The 16304-nt window shown below is 44.6% G+C and overlaps 1 protein-coding gene across 7 annotated transcripts in view; it reads right to left on the reverse strand.

Moving 5' to 3' along the window:
• Nucleotides 1-255: 255 nt before the first annotated feature.
• Nucleotides 256-16304, reverse strand: part of TNRC6A (trinucleotide repeat containing adaptor 6A) — a 186885-nt gene continuing 170836 nt past the window's right edge. For 4 of the 7 annotated variants that reach the window (XM_030799551.1, XM_030799548.1, XM_030799542.1 and 1 more), the window contains 7 exons: nt 11000-11158; nt 9598-9738; nt 7778-7885; nt 6122-6343; nt 4336-4406; nt 3479-3618; nt 256-3057 (listed from right to left, as the gene is read on the reverse strand). In XM_030799551.1, coding sequence (XP_030655411.1) covers nt 2682-3057; nt 3479-3618; nt 4336-4406; nt 6122-6343; nt 7778-7885; nt 9598-9738; nt 11000-11158 — 1217 coding nt within the window. In that variant the 3' untranslated portion in view covers nt 256-2681. The remainder of the gene's footprint in view (nt 3058-3478; nt 3619-4335; nt 4407-6121; nt 6344-7777; nt 7886-9597; nt 9739-10999; nt 11159-16304) is intronic. The other 3 variants (XM_012505560.2, XM_030799562.1, XM_030799577.1) reach the window with 3 other exon arrangements.

The following is a 16304-nucleotide window of genomic DNA, read 5'->3' on the forward strand; positions in this document are numbered from 1 at the left end:
AAAAGGAAGAAAGAGAAAAGAAAGAAGGACAAAACGTGTTAAGTGCCTGTGTTAAAAAGTTTACCCTGACTCTTGGTGGCTCTGAGTGACTAGAAAGCCCTGAGCCAGGGTCCCAGCATGGTCAGCTGCAGGTCTGTGCCAGACAAAGGGCAGCATCGAGGCACTGGCAGTCGGGATTAAGACCAAGAAGTAAGGGTGGCTTAGGGAATAGAGCTGTATTTATTTAAGGACTAGGCAAAGATCCAAACCACTTTAAAAAATTTTAAATCAAACACTTTATTTCCACATAACAAGCGCAAAAAACTCCCAAACACTTTAACAATACAATTAACGCAGTTATGAATTATATACTACTCAAAGCCCCAAGGTCAGAAGGTCAATCAGCTTAACGCTCCAAACATTTCCAGACATGGTTTTTCAAAGCTACCTTTGGTTTTTGGAAAAACCAGTATGGAAGTCAATATACACTGAACGCACTGAATAACATTTGCTTATAGTAAGGTGTCCGACAACATTAGCTTACACCTGGCAAGTTGGAGCATGATCTGAAGTCATACACTGAAATCCATACACAGGTTTCGCCCCGAGCTCCTGCAGGGAGAAGCGAGGGCGGTGAAGGGGGAAGAAAAGGCCAGTCCGGGTGTGGCGTTTCTCGCTTTGTAACAGAGGTATGAGAGTTTAACACTAGTACACTGTCAAGTCATTAAGCTTCATGTTCCACATGGTTTCTTGCTGAGGCTTGAGATGGGCACAAATGGTGGGGAAGATGAAGTCACAGAAGAGTTTTGAGCAACAAGATCCCAAAGATGCTCAGAGAGGGTGGGAAGGAGCAAGCTACAGTTTCCCATTGTTCTCACATTATTTCAGGGTGAAATTGTGATGAGTTCAGATAAAATGTTCAAATATTTGCTTAAATTTTTAATCGGTTGCTCTATGAGAACCCTCATACGTAGCAACTTTGAAACTTTCATTATAAAAAAGAGCCTACAAATAAATTCACAAAAAGGAGACAATTAATGTTGAGCAGCCAAAAAGTCATGGTTTATTATATCTGAAGAAATTTCATAATTCAAACACAACCAAACTGTACATTTTACAATCACATTCTATTTGTAAACAGTTAAAAGCCACTGACTTCTTTTGCATCTTAGGACACAAACAGTTAGAATCAAGGCAATGATATGATGGCAAATTCTGTACTGTTAAAATTTTTACCCTTGTTTAGTCTCTCTTCTTTGACTAAGCAAGCATTATAATACCATTTGTGGGCAAAAAAAGGGGGGAGGAAAGAAAGTTTAAAATGGTGTAACTCGTTAGTTTGCAACAACATTTAAAATTTTCTTTATACAACAAACAACTCTGTAAGCCCAATACCTTGGTTACAGTATGCATAGTTACTGATTTCGGCTTTAAGGTACAACAGTTAAACGTTAACACAGTCACAAGAGAGCAGAAACATATGGAGCCACTTGATGGGATTACAAAAAATTATTACCTATTGATTATTAGCAAACCATCATCACTCACTAATAAAAAGACAGCATCTGAAAGCAGAATGTCAAACTCCAGCTTTAAGCGTTTTTTTGTTTTTTCTTTTTTTTTTGGCAGAGAAAATTCTTTAACAGAGCAATATGTAGTATCAGTGCTAAAAGTTGGGGTTTTTCTTTTTTTCCTATAAGAAACTACAAGGATTTTTTTTTTTTTTTTTTTTTTTTTTTTTTTAAACTGGGGAACTGGTTTTCCTGAGAACCATGCTCTTTGATTTGGGACAGGAATAGAAAAACAAAAGAACATGGCCAAATGCTGCTCCTTTTTCCCAGAGATAGAAAGCATCTTTTAAATCATCCTCCATTTTTTTTTGTCTTTTACATTTTTTTAAATGATGGAAGAGTAAACATTTTTTTTTCTCAAAAAACAAACAAAAAAATCTGTAAACAAGAAGGTTCAACGTGAGAACCTCCAAAACAAAATGGAAAGCCTATTCAAAGTGCAGGGCCCGTCCTGGGTGGCAGGTGGGCTGCAAGTCACAGCTGTGGCCACAGTTTTTCAAACTGCAGAGCGAAATTCTTTAGTTTTACAACATGAAAAAACTGGTGCAACACTTTCATTAATAATCCTAAGTCAGCATCCTAACTTGATCTTTTAAACTCCACGATACCACAATAAGGTAGGCAACATCAAGGCATAGTAGAGAGCGCACGCCTCCTAAGAACACCCTTGAGTAAACATTGACACTGGGACAGCTGCCCCCCATACTGCCGATGAGACGGAGAGAACATCATTCAGTGCAAAGGGAAAAGCTCATACGTTATCAGCCCAAAAAATGGTTTTGCAAGAGAGAAAAAAAAGGGTGGGGGGGGGGGAGGGGGAGGAATAGAAGGAAAAAAAAAAAAGAATCCAAAGGCTAAACATGATGAATAGACACAAGCGAGCTCATTCTCTACGGTTTAGCATGTATGGCGCTATTTGGGAGTGTAAATAGAGTAGATACCTTTTCACATTATAATATTGGCCTGCATGATTCAAGTATTCAAACTGATATGTTTTGGGGAAAACAAAGTGGAAAATGTGCAGAGAATAGCTGTTCCCACAGGCGGCCCCTGGCTGCAGGCGGCGAGCCCCACTTAGTGCTCCTTTCCCTCGCGTCTGAGGTCCCGGTCGGTGAGTCTGCATCTACACTGTTACATGGACTCTCCACCCCCACCCAGGTGGTCAACAGAAAGAAAAGCGTTAATGGGAGATGGGCTGCTAATTCCTCGGGGGTCGCTGCTGCTTGGAGGACCCCACAGGCTTGTGGAATAATGCGGGGTCCCCCAGAGTGAAGTGCCGTGAAGGTCTCCACAGTTAGTTCCCGACAGCCCAGCACCATTCCAGTGATTGAGATCGGTCCGGCTGGAGAATGAGTGGGAACAGTCGAGGGAGCCCAGCCGGCTCTGGCTGGACCCGAGAGACTGCCAGCCGGGAGAAGGGGTCAGAGACTGGCTTTGTGCAAAGAAACGACTGATCTCCTCTTCACTGGCAAACTCAGCAAGAATAGTAGTGTTCCCCAGTACACACCTAGAGGAGAGAGGCACCGCGGACACATGAGGACAGCGCGCCAGGAGGGCTTCATTCACTCACAAGTGAGGGTGCAACTTGTCTCTGCTAGAAAAGCCACAGAAGGCACAGAGGGAGAGACCACACCACATAACCTGCGTGCCCTCCCTTCACCCGAGCGTGCACCCACAGCTCTCCAGGGCCTGGTGCCTTGCCCAGAGCGAACTTCCTCTGTCTCCCACGGGCAATGTAAGGGACTTTGTAGGGACATCTGACCAGGTCTGATTCCCCACTTAGAAGTGCCGACCTTGGAATCAGGGCACTACTGCAGCCAGCAGGAGCCACCCATGCAGGACCCCGTGCACTGCCTCGGGTCAGGCTGTGCTCTCACACAACTCCTTCCCCTCGATTCTTCCAACTGGGAGCCCAACAGCCAACTTACATGTGCAGAGACTTTTGTGCCTTCACTACCTCTTCTTTTGAACTGTAGCGGACCAGAGCATTTCCGTGAGGGAGGTTCAGGTGGAATGTGATCAGCGGGCCGTGCTGCATGCACAGAGTGCGCAGAGTTGAGCCATCGATCTAGGAAACAGTGTGGAAACTGCCAGTGAGAGGCGTCACCGCGGGCCCTCCAGGAGGCCGTTTCAGGCTGCACCGCTGCCCCTCCTCTCTTTCTTGAGGCTCTGTGTTCCTGGCACCACTCTTCACTGACACTCTGACGTTGCTCTGACGGAGTGCAGAGCCGCCTTCCCCACCTCCACTGCTCCCAGAGCCATACTGCTCCAGCCTCTAGACTCCTGGACACTCCCCAGATCCCCACTGTGGCTCCATGTCTTCTCTCTTCCCTGCCCTGAGGACAGCATCCATCAAGGTTCTGTTCCCTGGGACAGGAGGGAGGTGGGAGCTCAACACCCAGCTTCCAGAGGAGGGGGCGGGCCAGGGGCTAAGAAAAAGCTCTCACCTCGGGGGCAGACCATGGTTTCTCCACGTGCCAACAAGGACCACCTGTGTCAAATTCATCTGCAGGCCCTCATACAAATGCAGAGTCCCAGCTCCTAGCCCAGATCTACTGACTCAATCTCTGGGTGAGGCCTGGGAATCTGTATTTTTGGTTGGTTCCCAGGCACATTACAGCGTGAACCACCAGATTCGACCACAGCCTGCCTGAGGTCTACAGACCACTCCTCTGCTGTTTCCTCTGTTCGGCCTCACTACCACCTTGTCTCACACCCAGACCTGAACCTCTGTTCCCATGCTCCCTGGCATAACCACATAAACCAGCATATCTGGTATCCTTACCTGAGGTGTAAGGTTTTTTAGAACAAGCCAATTTGTTATTCTCCCTGAGCTGCTCTCACCCCAGCTGGAACCTAAACAAGGAAAAGAAGAACAAGTCAGTTTTCCAGGACTGAAACAGTCCAACTACAGTTACTCAGCAGATCACCTGGCCTCTTGGCTTCCTTCACTTCCTTGCACTTCTACATGGGAGGCTTTCTCCCTAGGCCCAGAATTTGAGCTTGCCCTAGCCATGGCCAAGCATTAACTCCTATGGCAGGGGGCTCTGCCTCTGGGGACAGTGAGCTCAGAATGGCTCCCAGTTCACCACACAGGAGGGCAGTGAGCCACAAAGGGCTGCATCTTTTTGAGATCTTCTCATTGATAGGAGCTAAAATCATCTCAAACAGTACCATCTGGGGAAGACTTCAGTAATGTCTGATCACTCTGCGTGTATGTCCTTCAGGGCATGAAGCTTTAAGGGGATTCCAGAGCTTGTGATCGCACAGACACTCCTTGTTTTCACCAGGGTTGCTGCAGAGGCTCCCGATCTGGCCTTCCTGCTGGACCCCTGTGGCATCCACTCTTCCCCTGGGAGTACAGCCCTCATCACTGACCCCACCTACAACCCAAGGCACCTCACAAACACTTCAGGTGCTGAGGAAGACCATTCCATGACACAGCTCAGGCCTATCCACCTCTCACAGAATCCTCCCCACTCCCTGCAATCCTCTCATCACTCCAATGGGAGCCTTTGTGCTTTCTCAGGTGTCTGGGCCTTGGCAGAGGCTGCCTCTCAGTTCGCTTGGCTTACTACTATAGGTTTCCTGATTCCACTCAACTGCACCAAGCCTCCCTGGGGTGGGCTCCTGGGCCACTTTCACTAGCGCCCCTCGCTGTGTGCTGCCAGTCTCTTAGCTGGCATCCAGACAGATGTCTGTGGCCTCCAAAAACCACTCACACCAAACCAAAAACCACTCACACCACACCAATTATATTAACTTGCATTCAGTAGCTTGGCACGTACTTTAGTGTTCTTTTCCTATAATTAACCCGCACCCAAAGGAAAAGCTGCAAGTTTTCCTACAGCCAATCACCCGTCTAAAGATCAGAAATTACACATTTAATCAGAAAATATTAATGAGGTTTTATTACTCATTTTCAGCTTGAAGATGGGAATGTTTGGTAGTTTGCAGGCAAGGTAGAGTGAAGGGTAAGACTGTATTTATTGGGGAAACTGCTAGGCTCATCTGGGGCTGTGTGTGTATATGTATGGTGTGGAGATGGCACAGGCAGGAAATGATGCCAGTACAAATCCAATGTTAGTCATTATAGAATGAGGAGAGGCAGAGGAACCAGTTTGCCGGGGCCTTCTGGCTTATGCCTGTTGGCCGTGTATGATTAATCAACGGCACTCTCTTTCACTCTCAAATGTCCCTGTTTAATACAGGCCAAGCTACCCCCCTAGTCTTCAAGGCTCAGATGGCCTGCTCCCATGTTCCCCAGACTTGCCCAATACTGGCTTCTGCTCCATGTGATGTGGTTTAAGCCTGCCACGAGCAGGAAGTTCCTACACATTTTAAGATGTGGTCTTGAGGAACTTCTGAGACAATGGAGCTTCCTAATGCATTAATGTTACTGCGGCCTGTTGTGTGTCTTTGGGTGGATCATTTGTTTACTGAAGTTCTCATTCCCCCTGATGGAGGTGAGGCAATAGTTTACTGTTCAGGTCTCTGTTAAACTTGACTGTTGGTACTGGTTAGCGTTTCGCAAATAAACCACAGAAAACCACCTTATGACTGCATCTTACCTGGGGTATATCTGGCGTCAGAATTTCCCCATCCTCCACCTATACGAAGGGGAGAATTATCCCACGTAGACAAGGGTGGCTTCTGACCAGTCAGTCCCGGAGGTGGGCGGGACGGAGCAGTGATGTTTTTAGGTGGCAAAGGGACCTTCCACAGCTCATGAGCCAGAGAGGTGTTTGTAACTGAACCAGGAGACCATGTCAATTTGGAATCACTATTTCTGGCTACTCAAAGGGGGAAAAAAAATGGAGAGGGGAGGAATAATGTTTAAGAAAGGAGGAAATTTAAATAATGACATCCATTCTCCCACAAAAAGCAAATCTAACAAACAAAAGAAACTGTTAAAACCCCAAATCGACTAAACTGCCAAAAAAGAAAATCAGCCCAAAGGAAACTGCTTTCCATCCCTCCAAATACTCAAGCCATTGCTCTGTTATTAACAGCTGTAAGACCTATGAAATTCTTAGGCCAGTGTCCAAAACTGTACTCGAACTGAAATGGAAAACAATCTGAATTGCTCTAAAATAGCAATTGTGAACTTCTTAATAACCATAATTGAGTCACTCAACAAAGTCAGATAGGCCATTTAAGTGAATTTTAGAACTCTGTTGTTTACCCAAGGAAAAAAGGACTGCAAAAGAGCCCCAACCCGGGAACTGCCAAAGGAGATCTTCACGCGGTGCCTGCCTCTCTGTGCTGAGCATTGGCTGCCAGGCACCTGGCATGTTTGTCTGTGGTCCTGACACAGTCTACTGAGGACAGAGTGGGTAAGTAATTTGCCTATGGGTCTAATGTAGAGCCAGGATTCAAAACTAAGCCCGTATGGCAAAAAAAAAAAAAAAAGAAAAGAAAAGAAAAAGGGAGGGAGGGAGGAAGAAAGGAAAGGAAAGGAAGGGAAGACAGAGAGAGAAAGAAGGAAAGGAAGGAAGAGAGAAAAAGACAGCAGGCCCAGTTCCTGACACACACTGCCTCGCAGCAATGGAGACATGAGTTGGGTATGCAGGGACCAGGTACACAGTAAACTACATCAACTATCATGCTAAAAGCATGAGGGAACAGCAAGGAGTGGAACAATTCCTGTCTTCCACCACTATCAACTCTTTTTCTTACTTCACTTACAACGTGTGTGTGCATTAGGTCAGTGCTACTTAGGGTATGGCCAGAAGACCACAACACAGTTTCTTACTAATCTGCTGCAGGATGAGTCCAGAAATTCAGAGTGCGCATGTGTAGACCAACAGCAACCTGACATTCCTGTAACCCTCAAGTGTGCCATCATTTTCCTAGCAATTCAGAATTCACGTTTACCGCATTTTACAAAATTATCAGTCTATGAGGATTGGCATTGTTGTTTTTTTTAAAGATCCTCCGCTGCAGATAGTCTGAGAACTAGTTTGGATTAAATTACATTTAATTACAGAGCTGCTGTGGCTCTGAGATGAGATGAGAGCTATTCAGTGAAAACTGATTTTAGTAGATAACTGCTGGGTACAGTAAGTTTAAAAAGGAGTAAGGGATGTTAAAAATAATTTCCCAGGCTCACAAACAGAAATCTCCTAATTCCCTGAGAAGACTGGACGAAAGAAGAGGGCATTAAAACAACAGCTGCGGCTCTGGCTGTGACCAACCCTCCCTTCCTGAGTGAAGGCGAGGCCCACCTGAAGTGCTTTGTGCTGTACTGCTGAGGGGAACGTTGTAGTTGGAGGCACGAATGGATGACCAGGCACTAGTTGAAGGCAGCGTGGTGTTCAAGGATGAGGATGACCCTGTGTGTGGGAAGAGTCCAATCAGCCACCAGAGCAAGGGACATGGAGGTTTAGAAAAAGCAAAAGCTTCCAGAGAAATCAAAGCGTAACAGTATGCCACAAGAAAGGAAACAGGTCCACTCAGGGTAAGATGGTGCCCGAGACATCTTCCTTCTTGCCTTCAAAAGAGCATGCTGAGCGAGCTCGCCAATTGTCTCTGCCTTGGCTCAGCACAGGCATTTTCCCTCTGATTTTGTCCTCACTGGCTGTGAGGATGCGCTCTAGCAATGGGGTCCAGCCACCAAGACAGCACTCAGCTCTGCTTCCCAGCACTGGATCTAAAAGAAGGTTTGAGTCTTGGTGCTCCTAACTCGCCCCTGAGCTCCAGTGACTTCTTACTGGCTATCCTGCTCTCTAAGGCACCCGGTCACAGACACTACCAGTGAACAGGCCCTTCAGCCTTCTCCATTACGCAACATATTCAGGCTCCCAAACCTGGTGTGGCTTCCCATTTGTCTGCCCTTCAGTCTTCTCCATTACGTGATACATTCAGGCTCCCAAACGTGGTGTGGCTTTCCATTTTCAAAACCCCATCGACCACTACTCTAGTTGAGCTCTAGACCCGACCACCATCTGGATTACTACGCCAGTTCCCGGACTTGTCTCCCAACCCAATCCACTCTGCTCACCATAGCCAGATTACCCCATCTTAAAGATTCTTCCACTCAAAGCCTTCAATGTTCTATTTCCTTTAACATCAAATTCAAACTCTACTGACTTTCAGAGCCATGGGATTCTTCCATTAACTCCCAAGCCGCGAGAATTTATGCTTGGCTTAGTGTCCCCCATAGGGGGCAGAGCTGTCTGTGAAACCCAGCCATTTCACAATGCTGAGGACTTCTCTGCTGGTGCAGAGACACTTGTTACTTCTGTAAATTACATGTCTAATGCAACATGGTGGCTGCTTCACATGTGCTTTATAAACTGTTTAAAGGTATAGATGGTATTTTAAAAAGACAGAAAATACTTTTTAATATTTAAAAAATTCATTTCATTAACACTCTTCTGGTACAAAATCATGGATGAAACACATCTAAATGCCTTGAGGTGAAAAGTAACCCCGTGGCAGGTAATAGGATTTTATCTGCTAACCAATTAAAAAGCACATCTGGACTGCAGGGATCCTTAAATTGGTCTTATTCTTACTCTCTGAAAGACAGCCTAATTTGCTCTTCCAGATGAAAGTCCTTCAATATTCAGAGTATACAAGCATATATAATAATATAACATCTTTTACAAGAAACATCCATTTTTTAAATTACCATAATCTTGTAACTCAGTATAAAGTTAGTAACAACCTTCATTTGCTGTTTTTTCATTCCTTTAATACAATTGCTGGAAAGCAAAGGTTTGCTGGTCCCTTGTGTTAGCTTATTAAATTAATATACATATTTGCCATACTAAGGGATGATAAAATCCTCATCATTTAAAAAGTAGCCAAATTAAAAAGCCACCTATAAGAACAGTGAGAATTCTGCCTGCCATTCTTCTTCTTCGTTTTCTTTCTTTTTCAAAGAGACAGGGTCCCACAACTATGTTGCCCAGACTTGCCTCAAGCTCCTGGGCTCAAGTGATCCTCCTGCCTCAGTCTCCCAGAGTAGCTGGGTACTACATGAGCCATTCTTAACCTGTGTTAAGTGTCACTCAGAAATTGATTTGCACCCCCTACATACCACTGTTCCTGTCCCTGAGGTGGTCAACTTCCCGCACAGTATTAATTGAAAGATTGTTTATGACACTGCCAGGAGTGACGTAAGGGTCAGTTTCAGGGTCAATGTTTGGATAACCTTTCCATGGCTCACCAGGACGAAATTCTGGAAATGGAAATTTAAAATTAGTTCAAAGCTTAATCATCACTTTAAAATCCATTAATAAATATCCAAAACCTTTATTCCTAAACCCTATGCAACTCTCAAATACTTCCCAATTTATACCAACACTCTAAGAGGATGGGTCAGTAATACAATTAGTATTATAGAAGCAGCCTCCCAAAGTGCTGCGATTACAGGCATGAGCCACCATGTCTGGCTGTGATTCATGGTTTTTTTTGAGACGGAATCTTGTTCTGTTGCCCAGGCTGGAGTGCAGTGGCATGATCTTGGCTCACTGCGAGCTCCGCCTCCTGTGTTCACGCCACTCTCCTGCCTCAGCCTCCCAAGTAGCTGGGACTACAGGCACACACCGCCACACCCGGCTAACTTCTTTTTTTGTATTTTTAGTAGAGATGGGGTTTCACCGTGTTAGCCAAGATGGTCTCGATCTCCTGAGACCTCGTTACCTGCCCGCCTCAGCCTCCCAAAGTGCTGGGATTACAGGCGTGAGCCACCATACCTGCCAGATTCATGTTTATTTTTAAACAGTAACATTTAAAAGTGCTTTAAGCTTTAAGACAAATCACAAAGCTACTGCAACTCAGGCAGGAGAAAGCAGGCCATAGAAGCACTTCTGGTAACTCCTATGTATGAATGAAAATACTGCAAGTTTTACTCCCTGACACAACTTATGAGAAACAGTGAATTAAAGTTTTTGTTGTTGTTGTCTTGCTCTGTCGCCCAGGCTGGAGTGCAGTGGCACAATCTCGGCTCACTGCAAGCTCCGCTTCCCAGGTTCATGCCATTCTCCTGCCTCAGCCTCCTGTAGCTGGGACTACAGGCGCCCGCCACCACGCCCGGCTAATTTTTTGTAGCTTTAGTAGAGATGGGGTTTCACTGTGTTAGCCAGCATGGTCTCGATCTCCTGACCTCATGATCCGCCCGCCTTGGCCTCCCAAAGTGCTGGGATTACTGGCATGTGCCACTGCGCCCAGCCTGAAGTTTTTAATATAATTCTTCATGCTGGTCAATGGGACTCACTTCTACCTCTGCTGCTTGAGCATAAAGGCATAGGTAACAGGCTGACACACTCACTTGCCCAAGACTTCATGCTTAACTTTTCCTCTATCACTTCTGCATTCCTTCTCATCCGCACAGGTCAGTCTAAGCACGCCGATCTGGGCTACATCAGTATAAGTCCAGATGTAACAAAACCTTAATGGAAACACAGTCTCATGAAAGAAAGTGTTAGAAAAAATTTTACCTGGTGGCCAATTAACACTGCTAGAGCCGTTAGGCGATTTGGCACGTGGCCAGCCATCTCCTATTGAACCTGGAGGACTGGCTGGTGAAGTACTGCTGTTCATAAAGTCATAGGGAACAAATGGAGACTCTTCCAGCCTGAAACCACTTGAAATAGCACCTAACAAGGGAAGAATAATAGAGAAATGTGAGCAAAATACACACAGATTTATTTCTTATAGCTTTTCAAATGTAACATGAACACTTTCCATTAGATCTGTGGGCTCTAGGCTGTGTTCTCTAGAGTAACTCTTTTACATTGAGATTCTAACATCGCATTTGAAGAATGTCTGAAAATGACCACTGTGAATTTCATTTTATGAGATGCATAAACATCATTAAGTGACCAGAATATGAGTACAAACTTATTTCCAAATCATTAAAACACTTGTATGGTGGAGGGCTATGATAGCTCAGGGGTTCTTTTTAGGCAATAAAAATGTTTAAAATGGATTGTGGTGATGGCTACACAACACCATGAATATACTAAAAGACTGAATTATAAGTAAATTATATCTCAATAAACTGTTGGAAAGGATGGGGCCAGGCGCGGTGGCTCATGCCTGTAATCCCAGCACTTTGGAAGGCCGAGGTGGGCAGATCACGAGGTCAAGAGATTGAGACCAACCTGGCCAACATGGTGAAACCCTGTCCCTACTAAAAATACAAAAATTAGCTGGGCATGGTGGCATGCACCTATAGTCCCAGCTACAGCTACTCAGGAGGCTGAGGCAGGAGAATCACTTGAACCCAGGAGGCGGAGGTTGCAGTGAGCTGAGATCATGCCACTGCACTCTAGCCTGGGAAGAGGGCAAGACTCCGTCTCCAAAAAAAAAAAAAAAGAAAAGAATGATACCGGAAGGAGTAAATTTGGAAGAGAAAACCAAGTCTCCTCCATTCATGTTGAATTTGAAGTGGATGCAAATAGAACCTTGCTCGCAACTCCAGCCGGCTCCCACTATGAACATCTATAACACACAGCCAGGCCCTGCATGCCACTCCAGCCTCACTCTTTCTTCTGGCTTCAAGTCACAATGTGCCAGCATCCACATGGGTAACTCAGGGATGATGGAGCTTGTCCCTGACAGGGCCTCGCACCTCTCGCTGGTGGGCACTGACCTATCCCTGACTCAATGCGTCTCCACTGCTTCCATTTCCCCACTGGCTCTCGCATCCTCAATCTTGTCACTCTGATCTGTGTGAACTATGTATCTGTTCTATAAGCGGAATTAAAGCCACTTGGGAGTGAAATGGGACATAAATGAAGTAATGGCTGTACAGGATACATGAGGAAAGCATAACTGCCACATTTCAAGTGATTAATTCTTATACTTGAGATGATAAATGTAATTATATATTTTTTTCCAGTAAGAACAATTTCCACTTATGAAAACTTCCTTTAATCTAAGAGAAACAGATGATATAATGAGGCAGCAAGGGTGCAATTTTATTTCATTAATCAACACAAGGGGAACATCAACAAAATGAAATGTAAAACCTACGTGATAGGTTCAGTTTAAGCAAATGGAGCTAAATGTGCAGTGGAGAATATTTGTCTTGGAGGTAGGGCATCTGATGAGATAGTGATGAAGGCAGTAATGGCAATGATGGCTATGATCTGCTGACCACTGATGTGTCTAACCCTGTTCCAGCACCTAAGTGCCTGAGATGCATTCAGGCACTTCATCCTCAAAACATCCCAAGAGGGCCACCATAAAAAAGAACACAATCATGTCTTTTGCAGCAACATGGATGGAGCTGGGAGCCATTATCCTATGTGAACTAAAGAGAAAATCAAATATTATATGTTCTCACTTTTAAGTAGGAGCTAATCAATGTATACCCAAAGATGGAAATTATTAATAGGCTCTTGGGACTCCACAAGTGGGGAGAGTGGCAAGGGTTGAAAAACTACTTACTGGGTAAAATGTTCACTGTTTGGGCAATGGGCTTACTGGAAGCCCAATCTCCACCAGTATGCAATATATCTCTACCAGTATGCAATATACCTGTATAAAAACATGAACATGTACCCCCTGAATCTAAAATAAAACTAGGCTGGGTGCACGGCTCACGCCTATAATCCCAGCACTCTGGGAGGCCGAGGCAGGCAGATCACTTGAGCTCAGGAATTTGAGACCAGCCTGGGCAACATGGCAAAACTCCATCTCTAATAAAAATACAAAAAACTAGCCAGGTGTGGCGGTGCTCGCCTGTAATCCCAGCTGCTCGGGAGGCTGAGGTTGGCAGGGTGGGGGTGGTCACCTGAGTCCGGGAGGTCAAGGCTGCAGTGACCTGAGATTGTGCCTCTGCACTCCAACCTCTGCAACTGGGATGAGACCCCGTCTCAGGAAAAAAAAAAAAAAAAAGCCCAAGAGGTACTATTAATTCCATTTGGCAGATGAGGGACCTCAAGTTCAGAAAGGTTAAGTTACTTGCCAAGTAGCTAATTGCACTCACGTGTCACTTAACAGGGCTACATTTGGAGAAACTAGGCAATTTCATTTGTGTGAACATCAGAGTGCCCTTACACAAACCTAGACGGTAGAGCCCACTACACAGCAAAGCCCTATGGCCTAGCCTACTGCTCCTAAGCTACTAACCTACAGTGTGTTACTGTACTGAGTAATGTAGGCAACTGTAACAGAAGGGTGTATCTAAACATAGCTAAACAGGAAAGGTACAATAAAACATGGCATTACAAGCTCAATGGACCCACTATTGGATACATGGCCCATTGTTTACTGAAACATTGCAATTATGTGGTGCATGACTGGAATAACAGAGTCAATTAGTAGCAGAGCTAGGTCTCAAACCTAGGATTCATATTTATTTTGCCATTTCCCCATTGTCTCAACTCCCTGTTCTCACTCTTCAGGTCAGAAAAATTCCAGGCTGGGCCTGGTGGCTCACGCCTATAATCTCAGCACTTTGGCAGGCTGAAGCGGGCAGATCACCTGAGTTCAGGAGTTCGAGACCAGCCTGGCCAACATGGTGAAACCCTGTCTCTACTAAAATTACAAAAATTAGCCGGGTGTGGTGACTCACACCTGTAATCCCAGCTATACTCGGGAGGCTGAGGCACGAGAACCACTTGAATCCTGGAGACGAGGGTTGCAGTGAGCAGAGACTGCATCACTGCACTCCAGCCTGCGTGACCGAGTGAGACTCTGTCTCAAAAAAAAAAAAATAAATAAATAAATAAATAAAAATTCCAAGTTACATTCCCCTGAATGGCAAACGAACTTAGAATCAAGGGTCTGTTTGGTTTATGGTCTAGTGGTTCCTTCTATTACACGACAATTTTAATTTCTGAAAATCATTAGTCCAATGTGTACAATCTAGAAATCTGACCCTAAAATTTAGTTAATAAACTTTCAAAGTAAAATTCAATAGAAAAAAAAGGAATGTCACAAAAATATCATTTTACTAGCAATCATACATTTGAGGCTGCTTAAGCTAGAATCACCAAGCCCTGTCAATTCCACTTCCTCCACAGCTCCTGGATAATGACTATACTAGATGTACTCCAATTCTCCACACTGCACCCAGAGGCATCATTCGAAAGTGCAAATCTGATCATGTCATCTCCTGGCTTAGTACTCTCCAACATACAAAAGACAATGTTCAAATTCTTCAACAGTTTATAAGGCTCTTAAAATTCTAGCCCCACTCCACCTCTCATGCTTTCCCCTCCCTTCACCTCTGCCTGCCTGACTTCTGTTTATCTTTCATATCTCAGCTTCAGAGATCACAGGCCTCCTAGAAGCCTTGCCCAACTGCCTCCAACCAAGGCTAAAATAAAAAATCTCCTTCTATACATGTCACCAAATCCGTCCGGGTGCTGAGGTGAAGGGATTTTATAAACTGCCTGGAAGTCACAGAATATTAGGCCCATGGAGTATCTGAGACATACAATTTAACCCTTCTGTAATGCAGAACTTCCTAGTCAAATGTCCTTGCCTCCACTCCCCTTAACAAATCAGACTTTTCTTACTGTAGGTGTGCAGCGAACGGTTAGCATGGCAGACTGGATTGCACATTCCAAAGTGTGCCAGGACTGTCGCTTGTTCAGCTCCTGTGCTTCTCCAAGCCCATGGACTACTCTGCCAAGTAAGAGTGCCTCTGCATGCCTTACACCTAGGCCACTCTAATGATATGATTTACGGTGAACACCTATTCTTTTCTGCCTGAGACTCGGGTCCATCCTGTATTTGTCTGACCTCTGAGGGGTCTGTCTGGAGAGGGTTGGAGACTGACTAGCTGATCAGTTATGGAAGTGTTTCAGGCTTACCCTGCTGAATGAAGGAATGAGTTAAGTGAGTTACCAAGCTTTTCTGCTTTTAATTTCTGAAACTCTCTTGCAGTGCACTCCCTTCTCATGTCCACTGACCTTTCTCTCTCTTACCTAGACTACTCTAAGTCTTAACTGCCTCTAGGCACCCATCATTTTCATGTTTAAAATCATTCATGGCACAAAAGTTTTCCATGATTTGCACCACACCTACTATTCCGTCTTCATCTACCTCTTTTCTGTCATTTGCACCTTCACCCCCAGATATGCCGAGATACAGAATTCACCAGGCAGTCCTCTTTGAACCCTGCGTGCACTATTCTCTCTTGGTTGCTCTTCCTGTTTGTTTGGTAAACTTACTCTTCTCAAGGTAAGTCTTTTTCACCTCTCTAGACCCACCACACCTGTAGTTATTCCTGACTCAATGCTCCTAAGGAACTTGGTATTATTAAACTATTATAAATATTAACTTTGATATTACCTATTACATTGTACTAAAGCTGCTGACATACTTTCGTTCACAATGAACAATTCCAGGGCAAGTAATTTTACATATATACATACACACATACATACATACATACATACATTCAACTGTAAGCATATATGTACATTGTGTCTATGTATTCCAGGTGCTAACATAGCCTTGAAAAGCAGAAGATACTCAATTAATATTTGCTAGGTGAACGGATAATACTAAATAAGGTGAAAATGGCATTTCTAAAACAAAATTTAATTGCTGAAAAGACAATACTGTTAAATCCATATGACTTACACACAGCAATAAGCTATATAAAGAAAAATGTGTCCATATGTAAGGAATTGATAGAAATAAAATTATGGGCCAGGTGCAGTAGTTCATGCCTCCAATCGCAGCACTTTGGGAGACCAAGGCGGATGGATCACCTGAGGTCAGGAGTTTGAGACCAGCCTGGCCAGCATGATGAAACCCCGTCTCTACTAAAAATACAAA

The sequence above is a fragment of the Nomascus leucogenys genome, chromosome 2 (genome assembly GCF_006542625.1).
Source record: "Nomascus leucogenys isolate Asia chromosome 2, Asia_NLE_v1, whole genome shotgun sequence".
NCBI lineage: Eukaryota > Metazoa > Chordata > Mammalia > Primates > Hylobatidae > Nomascus > Nomascus leucogenys.